The 23,609-nt window shown below is 40.8% G+C and overlaps 1 protein-coding gene across 9 annotated transcripts in view; it reads left to right on the plus strand.

Moving 5' to 3' along the window:
• Positions 1 to 23,609, plus strand: part of Cobl (cordon-bleu WH2 repeat protein) — a 213,354-nt gene that overhangs the window by 85,284 nt on the left and 104,461 nt on the right. For 6 of the 9 annotated variants that reach the window (XM_069995972.1, XM_069995979.1, XM_069995973.1 and 3 more), the window contains 2 exons: positions 3,445 to 3,542; positions 6,306 to 6,374. In XM_069995972.1, coding sequence (XP_069852073.1) covers positions 3,445 to 3,542; positions 6,306 to 6,374 — 167 coding nt within the window. The remainder of the gene's footprint in view (positions 1 to 3,444; positions 3,543 to 6,305; positions 6,375 to 23,609) is intronic. The other 3 variants (XM_069995974.1, XM_069995975.1, XM_069995981.1) reach the window with 1 other exon arrangement.

Here is a 23,609-nt window from a genome sequence, read left to right on the forward strand (position 1 = left end):
ATATTCACACATCACACATCTGTTGAGATGGTCACAATTGGGGCAAGAAGGCTCTTGGATTTGACTACCCAGGCTCGCTTTGAATTGAGATCCTCGGATTTTAGCCTCAGAGCAGCCCGGATTACAGGCATGAGCCAGCTGCACCCGGCCATCTTCTGAGAGTTCGATGAGCCTTTTGGGCAGTATACGTCCATCCATATACGCATCTATACCCCAGAAGTTTAATTAAAATTTGATTAAATTTCATAGTCCATGTTTTAAAGTACTTAATAGTCATTTAAAAAAACTTTCCTGAAAGAACTCTGCATTGGTCTAGAGCTTGGAGTATGATGGATCTGTGTATGAGTGCCTGGTAGGCCCTTTGTGTTAGCATGTATTTCTGTTCTTCCCTCTCCCTGCTGCTGAAGGATGCTCAGACAATATGCATTCTCTCCTGAGAAGCACACAAGGAAACAGTTGAGTTAGCAGGATCCACATATATAAAGGCTTTTGGATCATTTTTCTTGAGGATTTGGACAGATTGAGAACAGGGAAACAAGAGAACAGAAGGGCTAATTGTTCCTTTATTACCTCATGGGAGCAATCCAGTGTTGCTGATTGGAACTTACACACAGACCTTGGATAAGAATGCCCTCATGAGATATTTGGAAATGTCCATTGGGCCTTCCTCTTCCACATAGCTGCTTACAGGCCTTATTCTGGTCACTAAACTGCCCTGATTTATTTTCTCATCTGGACAAACAGATGCCTTACACTAGTTGATCTTTCAGCTGATTTTACTCCACCTTTCCTGGGGCTCACCCACTCACTCACTTTGATCATTTTCTATCACTTGGATGATTCCAAACAGGAAGAAATTTCCTATGGATTAAATGTGACTCCACCAGAAAAATCCTTGGTGAATATTTAATACCTTGTAGATTAGAGTCGATTCGAATGAAAGAGATTTCATGGTAAAAATAACCATCCATGTGGAGCCATGAATTCTAGGTCTCCCCATGGATGTTCTGTGAGGCACATTACCTATCACTGTCCATGCTTCTCAACAGAACAAGTCAGTATCGGTGGAGGTGTCACTAGATGCCACCACTGAGTTTTCTCACATTGCTCTCCCACAGAACTTCTACAGTGTCCGCCTTACCTCAAGGGTCTCTCAGGAGTTCCAAAGCCACTCTAAAAATAGACCATTAACCAAGGCCTATCTGGGGATGGCGAGTTTTGAGTCCCTGCCACCCTTACCTCTGTGAGTCAGCTCTGGTGCCAGGTTCCTAAACCATCCTGCAGGGATGACCTCTGCCCTAGGATCACCCTCTGTCCTTATCAGGAACAGAAACAAAGAGGCTTGGTTTCTGTTGATTACTACAGTATTATCTATTTTAGTATACTCATGCACTTACCACTCAATTCTAGAAACAACACGGACTAGAAATAGATACATTAATGCATGGTTTTGATGTGGTATTATTCTTTGATAAAATACACATTGCTCTTTGTCAGATTTGCTGTGATTAACTTGGGAGTGTATGTGCACATGTGGATCTGTGGAGCCACATGGAGGTTTCCTCATTTGATGTTCTGAGATGTAGAACTCACCACTCCCTTTAGCAGGTGACCCTTGCATGTCATTGAGAGCCTTGTGAATAGGACAGGGGCCTTTGCCCCCTGTGGAATGGCTGAAGGAACATGCGGGCTTGGATTTGCTCTGTTGGGTAGACAGGCAGAGTTTACTAATGCATGCCTTTGTGTTGTTCTCTAACTAAAATATGAAATCAAGCATTAGTAGGCACAGACGTTGATGGGTGGTCAGTGTTTGGGTTGATATACCAGTGTCAGAGTTTGTAAATGCCAATCTGAAATTTTTCAGTGCACTAGCAGCCTGTCTGACTGGCAATTGGCAGTAATAAATAGAAATGCATATTTTGTCCTTTGAGAAAACACCTCTGCTTTCTATTCTCTGTCCTAGCTGTGATTTGAAAGAGAAGAATTGGGTGACTGAATGGCAAAAGGCCAGAATAGCCTTTGCAAGCAAACAAATGAATAATGACAATCAGTCATGAGCTGGACTATGTGTGCCAGGCACAGAGCACTGGCTCACAATGATCCGGCCAGACGCCAGTTTGCAGAAGCATGGGAGACTCTGCCTCCCATGTGGTACTCTGACAATAGCTTTCACACCAGCTGCACGGGGGGCCTTTCCCAATATTGTTTGAGTTAGTTAGCAATGTCAGCTCTGGACTCAGGAGTTCTGATTTGGGAGGCCTGGTGGGGATGAGGATTGCATCTATAAGCTCTCAGTGGTATCTTGACAGGCGACAATCCCGTCTCTCTAAGGCACCACAGCCATCAGCTGGCTGTCAGCTGCCCTCAAGATCTTGGTCTCAGAGTCTTGTTTGGAATGAGAAACCCATCCTACTGCTAAAATCCTGATTGAAAGAAAAAAAGAAGGAAAAAAAACACCAAGAAAGGGAGATGAAGGACCTAATTGCAACAAGAGACAAAAACAGTTGCCTCACTGGAAAATTACAAAGGAGAGAAATTTGGAAATGAGCATCCCAGGAGATCTAAATACCACCAGGACTAGACAAGTCATTGCTCTGGTACTCCGTGTTCAAAAAAGAGCAGGAAGGCTCTTGATTAATTTTTACGTAGTTTGCACGTTTCCCTAACTCATGGTTCTTACAGCAGATGCTCTGACAGCTGTGCTGTTCACTTGGGCCACCTCAGGTTACATGTGGCTCTAGGAACTTAAAGTAGTCATTCTGGGTGGAGATGTGCTGTCAGCCTGAGTTAAACACTGGGTTTCCAAGATTTAGCACTACTACGAATATTAAACAAAAGTAACTTTGATAATCAGTTTTGTGATAGAATGATAATGTTTAAGATATATTGGGTTAAATAACTATAATTAGAATTAATTTCACCTGGTACTTCTAAATGCACTGCCAGCAAATTACACATGTGATTTGCTTCATCTTTTCAGTGGACAGCACAACTTTGGAACTTGGTTGGATTGCTCTTTTCCATTTTCTGCAAGGCACAGCCTTACCTAGCGATTACTGAAATCATTGAAAGACAGTATGAGAACTTGAAGTAATTTCTATAAGGACCTGGGGATTTGGGGCAGAAACTAATGTTTTGAAAGAAACAGTAAGGATTTTTCCCTTTGAGAAGTAACAGTTTAAATGATTCATTTAACACTGTTACTTAATTAATTTATGTGTCTATCATCTATTTCCCTCTTTCTCTCCCTTCCCCTCCCTCTCTTTTGGAGAACTGATACCAGGATTTAAACTGAGGATCTCAAGCTCACTGGGCTTGCTTGCTGGACTGGTGCTCTACCACTTGAGCCACTCTTGCAAACCCGCTTACGACTTTATAAATAAAGCATTTAGTTTCTGTTTCAAGTACTGAAAAAATAACTTATTGCTTCTTTTTTTCCTCCAGAAACATTAAGAAAATCATCACTTGGCAATGATGAGACAGATAAAGAGAAGAAGAAATTTCTGGGCTTTTTCAAGGTCAATAAAAGAAGCAGTAGTAAGGTAATGTGATTTTACATGATGTAAAATGGTTTCTTGAGATAGCTATAAGGAATCTATCTTGTAATTTTTCTAAATCAGTATGTTTAGAGAAGGCAACTCCCTAAGTACAAAAGAATGCACAGAAATGACTTGACCTTGTACCCTACACTTGATCTGTGGATCAGTGATCTAGGATGCAGGTGTATCAGTTACCTGTAGATATCAAAGTCCACGGATGCTGGAGGCCAGGCCTGTAAGTCCTGTCTTTGCCAGGTACGTGCTTCAATCTGGCATGTGGTGAACCTTAGCACACAGCCTTTGGGTAGTGAAGGAGCAAATGTATGTGTTGGTTAAGTTAAAATACCATAGTCAACACCATTTTCAAACTTCATATTTGAAGTCTAAAGAGGCTGGAATTAAAACTGTTTCCTAGAAAAGAGTATCCTTGAGGAACTTCTCCATTTGATATTGTTTTTAGGTGTTCTTTGGGAGTATACAATATATTATTTTTATGGATCTTGCTGATTATTAAATATCTTCAAAGTCATGTCATGTTTAAAGTATATGTCATGTCATAGATGTATCATAGAATAATGTAAAGTCATAGTACAAAGAATAAAATGATGAATACTTAATCAGTTTTAAAATCTCAAAATCATAAATGGCTTCCTCAGATAACATGCTCATTATCTCTCTCTGTCAAATAATTTATTTTGCTAATACCTAGTACTTTCCCTTAGTACTAAATGAGACTAAAGATGACAAATGCATTGTAATGAATGATAGGCTTCAATCCCACAAGCTTAGTGGGGATGTGTTGTCCACCTGTGTGGTTTTACATGTAGCAAGGATTGATGTGTGCATATGTCCAGGCATCCCAGCAGCACTGCAAGGATCTGTGCCTCTCCCTGAGGCTAGACAGAGACAACACAGTTCCTGACCTTCCAGAGCCCAAAGGGTTAGAATTGTGATACATCCTAGACTTACTGGTGGAGATGTTGAGCTTGGAGAAATCAAATACCTTGCCCAAAGTCCCAGGATTAGACCCAGGTCTCTCTGAATGGGAAGCCAGCCTGTGCTTTCTGCTAGATGGGGAAAGTTCAACACACACAGATGCCTGACTCTCAGAGGCCTCCTGTTGTCAGAGTTTTTTCCATTCCTCAGCTTGTTCTTCACTCCTTTTGGTGCTGGCCTAGGGATTCTTCTATGATATTCTTCATGCCATGCCATGTCTTTTCTCTATCATGGAGTTATTTCTTACGTGCTATCAACATTCCTTATTCCATTTAATTTCAGTGTGTTGTGGACATTTCCTTATTGAAGTCTTGACTGTATTAGATTATTTGTGTGATGCATGTGGTCTTACACAGTAACTTCTTAACTACTTCTCTTCATTTTTTTATTTCATCAATGAAAGGTGTTTGATGTAAATAGCTCAAAAAATGAATCCTAAAAGTCCTAAAATATTTTATAGAAAATGAACTCTAAAGAATGGGGATTTATCGAGGCATCTACATGAAAGTGACTCTTCTGTATATTTCATTTAAGGAAGAAATATACATGTGTGTGCATGTGTGATTGTATGTGTGAATGTGTGCATATTTATAAATGCTCAGTAGAGAATACACTTATGGGTACATAACTTTTTGTTGAAGTAAATAAGGGTAAATATCTTTCTTTAAGTTCTTTATGTTTCAGTGATTGTAAGTGTGGTAGTTTTGTACCATTATGACATTATTATTTATTTTCTTAAACCAGTTCTTCTAAAAGAACTAAGAATCTTTGGTCAAGTCCCCAAAGATGATCATCAGGAAGCCAAATTGGGGCCTGGAAATTAAATTTTCCAAGTCTCTTCACACTGTTATGTCTAGTCCTATTATTATCATTTGCTTTTATGTACAGGGAGTTCACTGTTAAATTATTTCTGACTATATACCCAGTTACTTACCTATGTAAATATTAAAACTGTAAAATCTTCAAAGCCTAGATAATGAATTAGTCTACTTCACTAACTCCAACCTATCAGTTGGGGCCCTTTTTATGTGTGGGTGAGTGAGTGAGAGAGAGAGAGAGAGAGAGAGAGAGAGAGAGAGAGAGAGAGAGAGAGAGAGAGAGAGCGTGCGCGCGTGTGCGTGTGTGTGTGCATGTGCGCGTGTGCGTGTGTGTGGTGCGTGTGCGTGTGCGTGTGTGTGTGTGTATGTGTGTGTGTGTGTTGGACCTGGGCATGAATTCAGGGCCTGGGGTGCTATCCCTTAGCTTTAGAGTACCAGCATTAAGCTGATACTCTACCATTTGTGTCGCAGCTCTACTTCCAGCTTTTTGGTGGTTAATTGGGGTTGAGGTCTCACAGACTTTCCTGCTCAGACTGGCTTCACACAGAGGTCCTCAGATTTCAGCCTCTTCAGTAGCTAGGATTATGGAAATGAGCCATCAGGCAGCACTTGGCAAATTCTGTATTATGTTTTCTAAGCTAAAAGAGATGCTTTGGGCAAAAAGAGAACAGAGATAAAATGCATTCCCATGAGTTTTGCATGTAGACATTATGATTTTCAAAGGAGGGGACACTGTGGTGTGGAGCTGATTGAAAACCGCATTCCTGTTTATAAGCTGAGGGGAAAACAAGGGACCACCAAATTCGGTTGCAAATTCTGCTGCCTTGAAGTGTGGCCATAATGCATTTCTTCCCTTCATGATTGCTGAAGACAGTGTGTTATCCTCATACTCCTGTTCTTGTTTCCCTGGTTTTTGCTGGAGTTAATGTATGGGTGCATGTCTGTGTTGCAGGCTGAGCAGCTGTCAGGGGCAGAGAGCGACGAGGAAGCCTCCAAGTCAGTGGCAGGAAGGGGCATGAACGTGAGTACTAAGAGACCATAGGTGCTCCGCTAGCCAGGTGGAACTTGCTGTTTTGCAGGACCTTCAGCTGATGAAATTGTGGATGAGCTTCATTTCCTACATTTAGTTGATTTTTGTAGTCTAGCTGGACTCATGGAACTACATGTGGCTTCTTCTTCTGTTACCTGTGCTTTTTTTTGGAAAATGTCCATTAATTCAGCTTCCTCTCTGTCTCACTGGCCAGAGTCAGGCAAGCCCTTCTCTGGATTTATCGTTTTCCAAACTGTTTTCCTAAACTTCTACGGGCAGCCACAGTTTTATAGCCAGCCACACCACCTTCCTTTCTAGCCCTAGAGATACCAGTTACTCACAGTCTGACTTTTCTTTGCTCACAGAACCTTTGAAATAATATTTTAACATTGTCTGTGTCCCTCACATTTAAAAATTGGCATGCAGAATCTAGGCATCGGTTGCTCACACTAGTTATCCTAACTACTCAGGAGGCTGAGCTTTGAGGATCACAATTCAAAGTCAGCCTGGGGAAAAAGTCTATGAGACTCTTCAGTTAACCAGAAAAAAAAGCTTGAAGTGGAGCTGAGGCTAAAGTGGTAAGAGTGCCAGCCTCTTAAGAGTCAGCACCCACAACCTGGATTCAAGCCATAGGACTGGTAAATGTGCATGCATGTGTGCACACACACAAGTACACACAAACAGTAAGTTACATATAAAAAGGTTCTTCATACTTTTAAAGACTTTAAAGAATGTAACCCGTGACATTTTATATGTATTGATGTTTTAAATGTTTAAATAATGGAAGTGTTGAAAACTTACCTTTTAAGAATTGCTTGGATGAATTCTTTTGTATCAGGAAGAAATTTTGTATTATCACTCTTCTAATTTCGTAACTCCACACCAGTCCAACGTCAAACATTAATTTTGTGTTTCTTTTCACTTTAATGTAAGCCACAGGAACAGTGTGTATAAATAGTATAAGGGTAGAAAATGTCCATTAGAAGAGAACTTTTCTGTTTCAGGTAACACCAAAAAGCACAGCAATCTGTGTCTCAAAAATCATTATTAATGTATGTTTGGCCTTTTAGACAGGTCTCGCTCTGTTGCTCAGAACTGACCTTGAATTTACAGTCCTCTGTCTTAACTTTGCTGAGATTATAGAGAACACCACTATACTCAGCCACTAAACTTGTTAAGAAAAAATTGTGCCTGGTTAGTTTATCTTTCAAATTTATCAGTAGCCTAGGTTTGGAAGCCATTTGATTTGCAATCACACTAAGATTACTGACTCTAGGATCAGTAAGGAAAATATTGCCATCTCAATGTTTATCTGTGATCATTAAACTTACTGAACTTCTGCTCACAGGTACTTTCTAAACCTTGTACACCATTAGTTAGGTTTGAAGATGTTCTGCTATTGTTAGGTTTTACTAACTTTTCTAAGTGCAAATTTTTAATGAATCCTTGTATTATTCCAAGCTTCAAACTAATTTTTTTTTCAAACTGATTTTTGTAGCTAGGCACCAGTAGCTCATGCCTGTAATCTAGCTGCTCAGAAAGCTGATATTTGAAGATCCTTGTTTAAAGCCAGATCAGGCAGTAAAACCTGAGATACTTGTTTTCAGTTAACCAGCAAAAAGCCACTATTATAAGTGTGGCTCAAGTGGTAGTGTGGTAGCGTTGAGTGGGGCAGGGCGGGGGTGGACTAAACAAGAGTTCAAGCCCCAATACTGAAACAAAAGGAAAAAAATATTTTTTAAGAACTTAAATTTCATATTTATCAAAATGTTGGTTTATTTTTATTAGGTTCTTGGGCTCGTGAGACTTAGCTTATTTAGTATTTGGAAAATGTTTCCTATATCTACTAATTGGCTAAAGGAATCCTTATTATAGGACCCAAAACAGTCAAGTTTTCTTTAGTTGCAAACAATCCAATTATATTTTAAAGTTAAGTAATTAAGTAATATGCGTGAATGACGAGTTTCTCACTCTGGAGTTTAACAGTAGCTGTGTTGGGATGTTATGATTTCCTGACAAATCACTGGAAAAACACAAATTCAATGCTCTGGACTTAATGCCGGTTGCTCCTTTTAATAGCCTCATTTTAATTCACTGTGAAAAGTCAGATCTCAACTTTTATTGTAACCAAACCTTGTGGTGAGTAAGAATGTTTCCAATTTAAAGAAGGAATTAATATGAGGCCTGGGAACTAAGGCAGCATTGTGCCATGTGTTCAACAGCAGTACACATGTGCTTCATGGACTTTTCTATGTGAGTCAAACCAGCCTGAATAAAATGGTGCAATGATTATACAGAAGTCTTTTCTTCAGGTGTAATCCTAAATTAGTCTTTACCTGAACTTATTATATCAGTCATTCTTTTTTCATTCCTATGAACAGACTTACATCTTCAGAAGATAATTTTGCAACTTGTTAGTCATTAAGGCTCATAGTTCATCAGTTTGAATTTTTTCCACAAGCTTTTAGAAAATGTCTTCTAAGTAATTCAGGTACTCTACATGCAGTTTATGTTTCAGTAGGGAATCTTATTACGTGGAAGAACTTGGCTGTTACAATGTAAGCAAGTGTTATAATTGTTGCTACAGAAATGAATGGTGGCTTAAATTTGCAATGAGCAATGGTGTGTGTGTGTGTGTGTGTGTGTGTGTGTGTGTGTGTGTGTGTGTGTGTGTGTGTGTGTGTGTGTGTGTGTGTGTGTGTGTGTGTGTGTGTGTGTTCGTTCTCATAGAGAAGAACATAATTCATGACATGGGTAGTGGATGGATGGATGGATCAATGAGCTGAAAAGCAGATCAGATCTTAGCAAAAACTTTACAGAAAATATCCAAAGCATTTATGGGAAAAATTACAAAGTTCTACTAATAGAATTGTACAATATCTAGCCCACTTACATGTACATTTACTCCTCAAAAATCATACTTTTAGAAATCAGTTGCATCTCACTGGCCAAAACCTGTATGATTCATGTGCAAGGCTGTTTATTGCATCACTATAGCAGCAAGAGATGAAAGCCATCCACATGTCCAATCGAGGGTTGGGAGATGAAACTGTGGCATACATAGCTGCATGAGTTTATACCACTGTGAGAGCCAAGGACTAGGATCACTATGTGCTAATGTGGAATGTTCTCTAGAATATATATATATATATATATATATATATATATATGCCATATTTCAAAAAGGAATGGTGGTTCCTACTGTAAACCGAAGTCTATAAATGAAGCTGCAATATATTCGATTAATCATGATCTTGCAAATTATAATTTACTGCTTCCAAGTCTCAAAACAGAACAACACTTAATAAAATAAGGATAGCAGCTGTGGCTGATGACCTGCTTGCAGCATCAGCTCTGCCTGGGGCAGGTTCTATGCTTAGTTATATGACCTCATTTGATTTTCTTTTTATGAACACAGAAAAATATTGCCTTCTAGAGTTTGAGTGAATTGATTATCTCTTAAGAGCTCTCTGCTATTTTTTAAAATAAATTTCCCATTGGTTTCTGGTTGCCAGTATCCTCAGTCAGACCATACAACAGAGGCATGGGTCCTGCAGACCCTTTGTAGCTTTGAAGGCCCTCTGTCTTGAGCAGTTATGGACAGCTCTTCCTTTTTCCAGTCACAGCAGGTAGATAGAGTGTAATCTCTTACCTGTCAATCCAGTAGAGGATAAACTCCATCTCCTTGTGAATCTCTTCCCACTTCAGTTTCCATAAAAGGACTGAGTGTTGGTTTCCAAGAGTTTCAGGGGTGACTGTCTGCTTTCCTACTGTGGGATGCTCTGTGCCTCTGTGCAAACTGAGTAGCTGCTTCAGATCCAGTAACAGTGAAATCTCCTTGAAGAGCCAAAGGTAGCACTGTCACATCAGCCTGGGGAAGGCTGAGTATTGCACAGGCCATGGAATGAAAGCTGAGCCTGGGATTCCATCTCAAGAGGGGAAAGATAGAATCCTTAAAACAGTGACTTTGCAAGATCACTGTAAGGACACTGAATACTCACCCACCCTCCCTGGGAAGCAATCAGAAATGGACTGGAGCTTCATTAGAAAAGTTTAATATTGGGGCTGGGAAGTTGGCTCAGTGGTAGAGCGCCGCCTTGCATGCTTAAGGCCCTGGGTTTGATTCCTCAGCACCACATAAGCAGGGAAAAAAAAGCCAGAAGTGGCGCTGTGGCTCAAGTGGTAGAGTGCTAGCCTTGAGCTGAAGAGCTGAGGGACGGCACCCAGGCCAAGAGTTCAGGCCCCACGACCGGACCCACCCCCCCAAAAAAAAAGAAAAGAAAAGTTGAAGATTGTTGTTGAGTGATTTTTATCTCTAGAAAGTTTAATGGGATTATTTTGTATATAATCTAGGAGTTGTGAGAAGGAATTTGCATTTGAAAAAGTAAACGATGCAAGGAATCCAATCATCTTTGGAAGAATTAATTTCCTGGAAACTATATTCTGACATATACCTTTTAAAAATTTTCATTATTATTGTTATTATTTCTGCTAGTACTGAGACGCTGAACTCAGGCCTCCCACTCTTTTTTTTTGCATTTTTTATTGTCAAAGTGATGTGCAGAGGGGTTACAGTTACATAATAAGGTAATAAGTGCATTTGTTGTCAGATTGTTACCCTTTCTCTCATTTTTCTCCTCCTTTCCCTCTCCCCACTCTTGATTAGCTTTTTCATACAATATTAGCACTCTACCACTTGAACTATATCTTTACTTGCAGCTTATATTGCTGATTACTTAGATTTTATTGCTGATTTGCATGCCTGGCCTGGATTTGAACCTCAGCCTCCTGAGTAGTAGCTAGGATTACAGGCATCATCTACCAGTCCTGGCTACATCTTCATTTTCCTAATGAAAGAACGAAAGATGCTTGAGCATAGTAAATTGACTCAGCTTTCAAATAACTTCAAGTAGTTTCCCTGGATTTTTACAGTTTTCTAAAGAGACTATCCTGTATCCTGAGGAACACTGAGCAAGCTGTAATAGTTCCTCCCCAGAATGAACTGTTAGAAGTACATAATCTCTCCCCATGAAGACCAGAATCTACAAATGTAGTCAATCTAAAATGTATTAACATGGCCATATAAAATACCATTGTATTGCTTGCTACCATAAAATTCAAGTCTTTTGGTGAGTGATTAAAGAAATTACTACCTCAATAATAAATGAAATAAAACAATAACAATATTACTTGTATCCATTTGCTCAATTCAGACAAGGCAGGATGTATTATTTAATTCTGTTGTGGGGGAGAGGAGTCCTGCAGTTCATTTTGAAGTGATTTCCCTATCAGAAGCACTAGTAAGGTTTCTGGAATCCACTCTCCCCCCCCCCCCCCCGCCCTTTCTAGGAATTTGCATTTTGCAGTAGAGTGGTTGCACTGTGAGGGCTAAGTAGTGGAGAGCAGAAATCAAGAAGTCCATTAGAAAATGACACTTTCTCAGGAAAGATTTTTTAAATATACTGAAAGAAAATGCTGTCGTTTTTGCAGCCTGGAGCCCCATGTATTCCAGCCCGTGTTTCTCCACAGCTGGCACTGTCCGCCTGCAGAAAGCAAAGAATTAGCCCATTGCTACTAGGAAGCCTGTGTGTTGCCTGTTCTGCCACAAGGGGGCAGTGTTGTCACAGTCACTGTGGATAAGTATCCTTCTGGCCTGGAAAAGCTCAAATCCACTTGTTTTTGGAACAGTCACAAATTGAAAACCAGAAAATATATCCCCAGGGCTAAGCCATGTGCTTGTAGGATAGAAATAATTGTTGTTAGAAATCAATTTTGCACAGCTATTTTAAACGTACAACTTGGGTGTTTAGAAAGGGTTTTATATTCAAAATTGTAAAATAAGTAGCATATGGGAAGTTTTAAAAGTAGAGAGAGGGAAATTGCATGGAATACCTATAGTAAGACATAGTGTCTTGTCGTTTTGAGTCTTTCTCAATACACATGCCTATCAAGGATGGGGATCCTTTTTTCTGCCAAGAGCCATTTGGATATTTAAAGCATCTTTCACAGGCCATACAAAATTATCAGTCACATGGCCTGGGGAGCTGATAAAAGGCATACAAAAAGCATACATGTCTTCTCATCAAATACCAAATGGTTTTGTGGGCCTTAACCAGAGGCCTGACATTCCCTACTCCTGCATACCAATACCAGTTCCCAACATGCAGAGTTGTGGTTTTGGTTTGGTTTAGTTTCTTATTTTCTCCTTAATATCATGCCATTTACAATATGCTCCAGTCTCTCTGCCCAGTTAAAAGGCTTCTTCTTCCTCTTCCTTCTCTTCATCCTCCTCCTTTTTCTCTTCCTCCTCTTCCTCCTTTTCCTCTTTGTCTTTCTCTCCTTCTCCTCCTCTTCCTCATCCTCCTAGTCCTTTTCTTTCTCTTCCTCCTCCTTCTGTTCCTCCTCCCACCTCTTCCTCTTCCTCCTTTTTCCTTCTTCTCTTCTTCTTCCTCCTCCTATTTATCCTTCTTTTTCTCTTCCTCCTCCTCTTTTTCCTCCTTTTATTCCTCTTCTTCCTTCTCCTTCTTTCTGATTCTTTTTCTTTTTTTTTTATTGTGAAAATACCGTATAGAGGGGTTACAATTACATGGGCAAGATAATGAGTACATTTCTTATCAAGCATTGTTGCCTCCTCCTTTGTTTACCCTTCCCATCCCTTCCTATCTCTCACCCCCCCCACGCCCCCAAAGTTGTACATCTCATTGTTGCAATGGGTCCACCTGTATCCCTATTTAAACGATTTATTTTTTCCCTTCCCCTCCACAAATTATACCAACATCAAATACAGTGAAAGCAGAAGTTATACCGTGGGGGAGGGACATACAAAGCAACAAAGAAATCATCTTATAAATGTGTTAGAAACAATAGCAAGAAAGAAAAAGCATTTGAGTCCTTATATTGGGGTTCATTTCACCTAACATCAACTTATCTGACCTTTTCTGCTTGTCTCAGATAGTACTGGGCTTTGAACTTTTCTCATGACTGAAACTCTACTACTTGAGCCACACCTCCAATTTCCCCCTCTCTTTGGATATAGTCAAACCTGTGAACTTTTCATGAATGGAGAAACAGCAAAATGGGACGCATATCTGGGAATATTCACCTATTACCTTTATGTTTATATAAATACATGTCTACATTTAATAATAACAACAACAACAATAATAATCAGTGGCCTTCTTGGCCACCCAGGTTAAGAGGTTGTAGGAGGACATGATTCTGTGTATTCCTCCAGCTTAAAGTATAATAGCTACCAATCAACCCACTTGAGGATCAGGGAATATTTCTCTTCTCCATTTCTCCCTACTTTATCCTATCATACTAAATTAAACCCTCACCAAAACTCTCTAGTGAGACATCCCGAAATACTTTTTATGAGTGGATCTGAAGCATCTATGATTTGGTGTGGACACTGCAAAGCCAACAGAACCCTTCCTTCACCATATGGTGACAGTTCTAATCCATGGTACTGTAGAGATATAAAGACCAATCCCATTATCAGTCGTTGTAACTAAGGAAAGAGTGCCTAGCTAAATTTCTGTCAGACAGGTTTTTTAAATTTCAGAAAAGTAGAGCCAGTGCAGTTGATGCCCTTAGCCTCCTTCTCTCCTAGGAGTAATGACACTTTTGAAGGTCTTCTATCTTAGTAAGTATAAGGGGGAAAGTGTATGGCCATACACAAAGTATGATGGTTTCCTTCTATAATTGACAGATAAAAATTATATACATATATATAATTTCTTTGTGATGTAGAACATGATGTCAGGTTGTAGGATAGTTGGATCAAGCTAACATATCAACAGATACTCACAGGTTTATTTTTGCGGTGAAAGCCTTTTAAATCTACTGTGGTAACAGTTTTCAAGTATACAAAACACTGTTGATAACCATAATCAGCATGGTGGGTAGTAAGTAAACCTGCTGAAATGATGGTTTATTTTCACAATTCTGAATCTTGATCATGGAATGAGAACACTTAATGCTGAGAAAGACGGGGAAGAAAGGAAAAATGAAAGAAAACTGATAGAGAATTTAAACAGAAAAGAAGGAAAGAGACAAGAGCAGAGACAGAGAGCCTCCTGCAGGAACTCATCATTGTTCACTCATCTCTTGTTTAGGGCTGAGTATCACACAGTGGGTACAGTGATTGACGTGGTCCTGGAGGACAAACCAAGGCAGGGTTGGCTAAGCCCAGCCCCTGCGATTGGCTGCTGTTGAGAACCAAGGCCTCAGGTTCTAGGCTCAGCAGAGGCAGAGGAGGAACCACTCCCTGGGAGAAGGGATGGAGGTCCAGATAGGGCCAAGTCCTTCTCTGCTGGCATGGCAACTCGGAATGGGTCTTCTGAGTGGGGTGCAGCTTAATGGGCATCTGTACTTCCCACGTAAGTGTGGGATAGTTTAAAGGGGGAGAGCGGGGAGAAGAGCTAAGTTCTTCATTGACCCGAATATCACAATTCAACCTCTTCTATGGGATTCATAGGCAGTACATATGTGCATGTGTGTATGAAGGGCAGTTTTTATTGATCTACATTGGAAGTGGGTGTACACAAAGCTAGGGTCAACGAGTGACTTATAGCTGTTCATTGTTTGAGCTGGTGTGAGAAGAGTCAGGGAGTTCTTTTCATCTCATACGTGTTTGGCTAAGAGTATGTTGTGCGGCTGTAGATGACTCACATGTACCTGTAATTAATGGTGAGCAGAATGCCTTTGAACCATGACCTCCCATAAAGCCAGAAATTTCTGGGTGGAGCTTCCTAACAAGGGACACCCAGGAACCTGGTGTCACCTTTCAGAGGAATACTGGGCTGAGCACTCAGGAAAAGACATCACAGAGGTGCTGGCTCTGAGTTGTCCTGCTGAGGTAACTTGGTAACATCAAGGTAATAACGACTGTGCTGGACATTATTGGAAGATAAAAAAGGAAGGAAACCAAGAAAAATAAAAGGGTAAGACAGCAATTATTTGTCTTATTGGCTGAAAATAATCATGGTAATATGTCTTTATGCCTTGTATATATGTTTGAATTATTATACAGTATGTATGTATTTATATGTTACATATTTTGGGAGGTTGCCAGACTATTGTGAAGTGAAAACACATATTTAGGTATAGTTGCTAAATTATACTTTGATTTGCATTTGTACTTTCTTGGTCCTTCATGGTGTGAATCTTGTTTGTTAATGGTGTGGAGACTGGCAGGTGTGAATGCTGGCATTTTCATGAGTGATTATTAATAGAACTTTTTATCATGGGGCCTAAGGTAGATGTCGAAGTCCAGTTTTATACAGCGTAAATAGTGTGACCTAAATATTAACAAGGCAGATGGCATTCTTCTGTTTAGGTTCCATTAAAGCAGATGTGGCTTATTTAACATATACTACTCTTTAGGCACCCAGCTCTGAGTATTCTTTAATTCCTAGTGGGGAAGGGAGATTAAGTCAGGAGAAGGGTAAAGATGAACTGTGTGTTCTTTACTACTACCAGTGAAACTCTACATATCAAATGTTTTATGACACTGGCCAAGTGTGGTTTCTAGTCTTGTCTGTCCACCCATCAATAGTGATCTGGCAGTGCCAGAACTGGAACTTCTGTCATTTTTCTTTTGGGGATTATCTTCTGATCTCAGCCATCAGTTTAGATTGCTTTTTGTTGAAACATTGAAGCTATTTGGTAACAAGCAGGAGAAAAAGCTCTAGGCTCCTTGAGACCAAGAATAATTCATCTTATTTTTATTATTTTGTTATTTTTTTCCTGATAGTCTCAATGAGTGCAGTGCTCAGAAACCAGAGTAGGGAGTTCAGGGATATACACTAAATGCACATATGCATGTCACGATCAAAATTCAGCTAGTGTAACTGATTTATAGTCTTTTTTTTTTTTTTAGTATTTCAGGGCCTCATGTAAAATAGAAATAGATCCTCGTAGGTGCATTGGCACACAGGGGAGGATCAAGGTCCTAGGCGAGTCTGGGCAAAAGTACAAGACTCTATATGAGAAACAAACTGAGCAGAGTACAGCTCAAGTGGATGAGGGCCTGCCTGGTAAGCCTGAGGCCCCGAGTTCAATACTCAGTACCACCAAAAAAGAAATAAGAACTCATAGGGGGGATAAAGATTTATAAATGCTATTGCACCTATCTCAGTTATGAAAAGTCTAAATGTAAATGTAGTGATTTTGAGTGTAGATTGCCCATCGGAAGGAGAGGGTAGTATATTATAGTCCACTGAATGATGTGCCCTTTCTTCTCCATGTATTCCATAAACTGCTATTTGAACAAATGTGCCTTGGAATTGGGGCAACCAGGTACATATGTCAGGTGTAGACCCTAATGGCGCTGGTGACCCCAGCCAGCCCTGCTTCATAATGAGAACACAGTCATGAAGAAGAGAAAGAGACTTCCACCTCCCTCAGAGTATTTACAGGCAGAACTCTGCAGAGGAGTGAGAAGTTTTGATTTCATATTTTTGTCTAGTCATGCTGTTGACTACTGTGTCTCCCAGGTTTTGCTGCTTATTTATACTGCCTCTTCAGCTGAAGCCTTATAACAGTACTGGTGTGATGCATTTTCTCAGAGGCTCCCAAGCCCCTGGTGTCATGGCCATCCATGCTAGCTGCCCTGGAGGTCTGCTCAGTGTGGGTTCACCATCATTAGTCTGTACCTGTGCTTGTTAGACATGACAAGCAGCCTTTGCAAGCTGCTACTTATATCAATAGTTTAAAACTCTAGTCATAATACCCTTTCAGATTTCCCTTTCCTGTAGGCTCATCTCCATGTCACTCAAACACTCACATTGTGGCTGCTGTATTAGTAAGTATAGATGCTATAACAAGTATAAGATGCTATAACAAGTAAGTTCCCCAAATTTCAAGGGTCACACACTGTCATAGTGCTGCAAAGGTTAGAGTCATCACCTTTGGGTGACCCAAGGTTCAAAGATGAACACAGTCATCTGTTTCACTTCCAGGAGACAAGCCCCGGAAGACATGGCCATGATGCATCATGTACAGGCTAGTTTTCAAGTTACATCCATGTCTCATTCACTCCATTTTATTGGAGAGAATGTAAGGCCACAACTACATAACAGAAGGGGCCATCCTGTGAACGTAGCTACCAGGAACCATCACATGACTAATATTGTGAAAGAAAGAAGAGCCAGGCTCTGGTGTCTCATGCCTGTAATCCTAGCTTTGTGGGAGGCTGAGATCTGAAGATCACAGTTCAAAGCCAGCCCAGGCGGGAAAATCTATGAGACTTTTATCTCCAATAAACCACCAGAAAACCAGAAGTGATACTGTGGCTCAAAGTGGTAAAGTGCTAGCCTTGAGCGAAAACCCTCAGGGACAACATCCAGACCATGAGTTCAAGCCCCACGACTGACCAAAAAAGAAGGAGAGGTGTTAGTCTCACAGAGAGCAGACCAGTTATTACTGTGACTTGGACCAAATAACCCCATGGCCCCCTTCCCATGCCCTCCTCCTTTTCCCAATGACAAGAAAGAGGAGGATCTAAAGAAATAGTGTGTCAGTTGGCTAATAGTGGTGCTATTATATTATCCACCTCGTAGGACAATATAAGCTCATCTGTGAGATTTTTGGTAATTCAGCACATTGTTATTCAAAAACAGCAGCAATCAAAATATCTTCTCTGTTTTTTAAACAGCACATATTTGCAGGCAGCACCTTGATAATGAATCATTGTTGTTATTTAGGTAAGCTTGGCAAAGGTGAGGTTTACATTTGCTTTCACCTTCAAGCATTGGTGACTCCTGATTTTTTTACTTTATTCTAAAACCTTCTTTCTAACCATCCTGCTACAGTTTAGGTTTAACTATTAGCAATAATGAACTGGCAGCAATAAAGCAAATTTACCAATGATGTATGAAGAAACAAGAGTAGCAGCACTTCCAAATTAGGACTAACCTTGGTGTGATGTTAGTGATGTGCTAAGGTACAGAGTTCCCTTTCCCAATGCCATGGGTATCTTGCCAGAGTAAATGCCATTTGGTAAGACCTTTACCATTCTCTATGGCAGCCAGGACCCACAACAATGATGGAAGTAGAATCCAAAGTGAATTCTCTTTTTTGGAAGTGGGTCTTTATCTTTTCTAGTTTTTATCTTTATGTAGTTGTACAAAGGGGTTGCAGTTCAAAATATCAATTTATGAGTATATTGTGTCTTTGTCAATGCAAAATGAAATCTGAGAGTGCTTGAATTTATTCTTAGGAACACAAAACAACAATCACTCTGAGCAGGTTAGTGGAAAGTAATTCTTACCCATGAAAATGGAATTCTTCCTAAGAAACAAGCACTGTGGTTTGGTGTCAGTTCATTGGTGGTTCTGTCAGAGGAATCTTGAGGTCTGGCCACAGATGGAGGTTCTGAATCAGAGAAGGCCACAAGGGAATCTCCAGAGCATTCCCATTTCAGGAAGGAGAAGCAGAAACTCCCCTAAGGCCATCTCCACCTCTGTGCCCACATGGACAGTAAATGAAAACGGTGTGACTAGAGCAAGAAGGATGCTGCTTCCAAGCCTATTGGTACTATCAATTAACCTGTACAAGACCACTCTTAATTTTGGAATTAATTTTGGCCTTTGCTAGCTCCTTGTTAGCAGCAGAACATGACTGGAGGAAGCCACAGAGTCCTGTGAGAAAGCCCAAAGCAGTGAGGTTGAACTAAAGCAAACAAATACCTGGGAAACCTTGAAAATATTAATTAGCTAATTGCTAATTTTCTTTTCCTCTCTCTTGATTTCAGTCTGGTAAATGTGCTAGTAAGAGATGCTGGGCAGAGATAGATTGTTTCTATAGAAAAGCGGTCTGCCCTACAGATCTGTCAGAGCAGCTGGTACTGGCTGTTGGTGAGGCCAAGAGGGGTGGGAGAGAGTGAATCACAAGTTTGATTAGCACAGAACACCTTGGATCTGAGGTAGAAGTGAGGTTAGCTGTTAAGCAAGCTGCAGATACGAGGACTATCCTAGAGTGTTGCAGAGTATAATTGGTTATGGCTGATAGCAGTGGTCCCCTCATCTTAAATTCTTTCTGAAATCAGAAATGAACAGCAGTCTCAGGAGCGCTTGTCACATCTGTCTGTCATCTTATGTCAAGCCAGTCCTTCCTGGAGTGTTCCTCTAGCACGTAGCATTGAAACTTAGCAGCTTCCTTTTGGCATAATTGCAATAAAAATGACTACTTTTGCTGGGTGCCAGTGGCTTATGCCTGCAGTCCTGGCTACTTAGGAGGCTAAAAAAATCTAAGCATTGAGATTTGAAGCCAGCCCAGGCAAGAAAGTCCATGAGACTCTTACCTTCAGTAAACCACCAAAAAGCCAAAAGTGGAGATGTGGCTCAAGTGGTACAGTGCCATTCTTAAGTGAAAAAGCTAAAGCACAGTGCTTAGGCCCTGAGTTCAAGCCCCTAGTACCTGTACACACACAACATTTTTTTGGACTTTTAAGTATATTTGATATTCAGATCATAGATGAACTAGGGTGACTATTAAAATCAGGTCATTAAAGAATGGCCAGAGGAACCGGGCACCGGTGGCTCACGCCTGTAATCCTAGCTACTCAGGAGGCTGGGATCTGAGGATCACAGTTCAAAGCCAGCCCGGGCAGGAAAGTCTGTGAGACTCTTATCTCCAATAACCCACTAGAAAACTGGAGTGGTGCTGTGGCTCAAGTAGTAGAGCACTCGCCTTGAGCTGAAGAGCACAGGGACAGCGCCCAAGCCCAGAGTTCAAGCCCCACGACCGACCAAAATAAAAAGAATGGCCAGAGGACACCTCTCCTCCTTACAAGTGCCCACTGTTGCTGAGTCTTAATGGTAGCCTTGGCATATCCATAAGGACTCCCAGTTTGGGCTCCATACCAGCCTAATAGGGCCATAGTCTACTTCTGATCATAAAGAAATTATTCAGAGTGCTGTCCTAATCAGGAAAGCTGGTACATATCCCCTTTAATCTTTGTTGATATAATAATTCTCCCATCTGTGTTACAACTTGTCACTTCCTCTTGAATGAAAGACTTGCTGGACATTGCTGCAGGCCAGTTACAAGTCAGCTGCATTTCTGAGCTTACTGGCATTCAGTGGATTTATGGATTGCATTTGAATTCTTCTGATCTGTAAGAGTCTGGAGGAAAGGTGTCCATGGACATCCCAGGGCTCAGGAACTCAATATACTCTTGAGCCATAGCCTATAGGTAACACAGAGGTTGGTAGAATGGCAGCAGACATAAAGTTTATATAGATCGTCGTTGTCTGTGCTGCAGAGAGCAGGAGACATCAGAATATATGATGTACTGTGTAAATCAGTGCTGTAAGGCTGCAAAGTTTTATATTTACTGCATCTGAGATGAAACCAGCCCCTGTATCTATTTATGTGGAAAAGAGCTGAAGACTCAAGTTGGCTGTAAGGTGAATCATTGCATATTTTTCTTGTCCTTTTTGGTGCAGGTAGTAGGACTTGAACTGAGGGCCTTAGCTCTCTTCCTTAGCTTTTATTTGCTCTAGGCTCATGTTCCCACATTTGAACCACAGCTTCACTTTTATCTTTCTGGTGGTTAATTGAAGATAAGAGTAACACAGACTTTCCTGCCCTGGATAGCTTTGAATCAGGATCCTTGGATCTCAGCCTGCTAATAGCTAGGGTTACAGGTGTGAGCCACCAGCACCCAGCTTACACTCATTACATTTTCTGAAGTTGTTAGTGCTCAGATCAATATGGGAAGTTGGTAGTGCTAATTAGGAAGTGGGGGACAGGATTCAGTGACTCTTCATCCTGAAGAAAGTGTTCTCCATTCAAGAAGAACCAACTGAAAGCAGTTTACACGTGTTCTCAGAATGGGAAAGATGACAACTCATCTTTAGGATTCTGTCATTTTGTTCTGGAAAAGTTTTCCCTTGACCAGAAGTGGACACTTCTGGGCAGGGGTTCTGTCTCAGTCAACCCTTTAGTCAGTAACTCTTCATTGGTATAATGAAATCTACCAGAATCATCTACTCAAAGTGGCTGCACAGTCTTGTTTCTCTTTTCTCAATCTCCAGAGTGACAGGGGACCAATTAGAGTTTCTGCTTTTTCTCAGAGGATTAGAAAGTTACCTGTCCTCTTCCCCCAAGGAAATAATAACATTCATGCTGAGAATAATCAAGGTACAGGAAGAGAAATGCAACCATTTAAAAATACTTGTAATAATCCCTGTCAGCTCTGTGCGTCCTTGATGCTTCCTTGAATGTTGAATGGAGGAGGTTTCCGGGTTGGACTAAGTTAGGCCTGTCTTAATATGGAATCAGCATTGGAGTCATGTCCCTTAGTTTTCTAATACTTATAATCAGCCACATTCTCTATCAGATGTGTATTCTTCATACTAGCTGAGTGAGAGTCACAGACACCAACTTTTTAGCACTGAGGTTCACCAGAAGGCTGAATTACTCTGTGGAGGCACTTCTAGGGTCCACAGATCACTTAAGCTGATGACACAGCCCACGGTATGCCAATTATTCTGCTGCTTGTCACAGCTCAGCCCCCTCCCTTCTTCCTATGGTGCCTGTGGTTCTTGTGAAAGCCTGAAGACTGCTTCCTCTGTGCATGTACACAGACACACAGGCATGTGGACAAATGTCTCCTGGGAACATACCAACCTGCCAGGGTTTTTAGTGGCAGTAAAGAAAATGGGAGAAATCCTAAAGTAATCAGTGATGTGTGTGTGTGTGTGTGTGTGTGTGTGTGTGTGTGTGTGTGTGTGTGTGTGTGTGTGTGTGTGTGTGTATGTATGTATGTATGTATGTATCTATCTTATTCACTTGGGAGCAGATAGTGAAATCACAAAGTAGGCAGTGAATCAAGGAAAGGCAAATCCACCAAACACTACTGAAGCAACTTAAAATAGCACTGTATTTGCTCACTTTAGCAGAGGTACCAGCCAACTTAAAAAACTTGCTCAGAAAGTGAGAGAGAGAACTAAACCTGATATAGAAATGATGTTTTGATGGTAACAAAAAGGACAGGAACACAACAGCCCTAGAGGAGTGAGATGTAGGAGAAAGTTGGATCCAGACCCACCTGAGGGTCTGTTTTCACAGGTGAAGAAGCCACCTCTGCAGTTTCCACCACTGCCTATTAAGGAGAAATGGCATTCTTCCTGGCACTAAGAATGTTGAATCTGCAGCCTCTCTGGCAATCATCAAGAGATGATTATTCATGAGAAGTAACAGGCACCTCTGTTTTCCATTAGTGACAGAAAATGGATATGATTCAGGACAAGTGGCCACACAGTATAGAGAGGAGCCATTTTTGGAGGAAGGTAACTTCTCTCAGGTCTTACGTTTCTGGCAAACCCTGACATGGGAGTATGACTTGTTTCAGGGACTTGGGACAGCAGTCCTGAAGTAGTGCTTGAGGTTTCTGAATAAAATGGAAATCATGTCCATATGTAGGAACATCATGGTCAAATCCCTATGTACATCTAATAGATGCAAATAAAGTGGGGAAAATTGGAATTATAAATTGAGTACTTAGAAAAATAAGTTCCTTTGAGATAAAAGTGAGTTATATGTGTGTTTGCTTGTATATACATAGAGAACGAATTAAGGTGTGGGACTTCGTTTGACCAATAGGAGCCATATTTTTCAATGTGGTGTGTGCGTTTGAGCATCAGGCCCCTGGCTTGCTCTTGCTACCATGTTCACACATGTCTGTGCATAACCGTGACCTTATTTCTGAAGGGTTCATTGAGTAGATTTTGGACAAGAAGCGTCAGAAAATTAAGACCATAGTGAAAGACCATAGTTCCATTTGGCAGGATTTGCAGGCCAGAAGGTCTATGGAATGGAGGAACGCCAGAGAACATTTATATTGGCCAGGCAGAACAAAACAACCATGTGTGGACAGAATCTGGACTTTGGAACCAACCGTGTAGAGAGGATGGAGGGAGACTAAGCTTCAGTGGGCACTGCAGAGAGTCCCAAAACTAGCAAGAAGGATCCATTAGGAGGCATCCAATAATTGGCTTACAGGCTAATAGTTGTCCATTAAACTCCAACCAGGAGAGAATTTGTTTTTAATGCAGCCAAGACAGAGAACACTGGACATGGAAAGAAAAGAAAATGAGAACTCTCCTTTCCTTTGCTTCTCACCCACCCTAGCTGCCCTTCAGTGCCAGCAGGACCGTCATCTGACCTCTGAGATAGCAGGGTTTGGTAGTGGCCATGGGTTACTGATAGGCAGCT

The sequence above is a fragment of the Dipodomys merriami genome, unplaced genomic scaffold, assembly GCF_024711535.1.
Source record: "Dipodomys merriami isolate MVZ:Mamm:240054 unplaced genomic scaffold, mDipMer1.0.p SCAF_5, whole genome shotgun sequence".
NCBI classification, from domain to species: Eukaryota; Metazoa; Chordata; class Mammalia; order Rodentia; family Heteromyidae; genus Dipodomys; species Dipodomys merriami.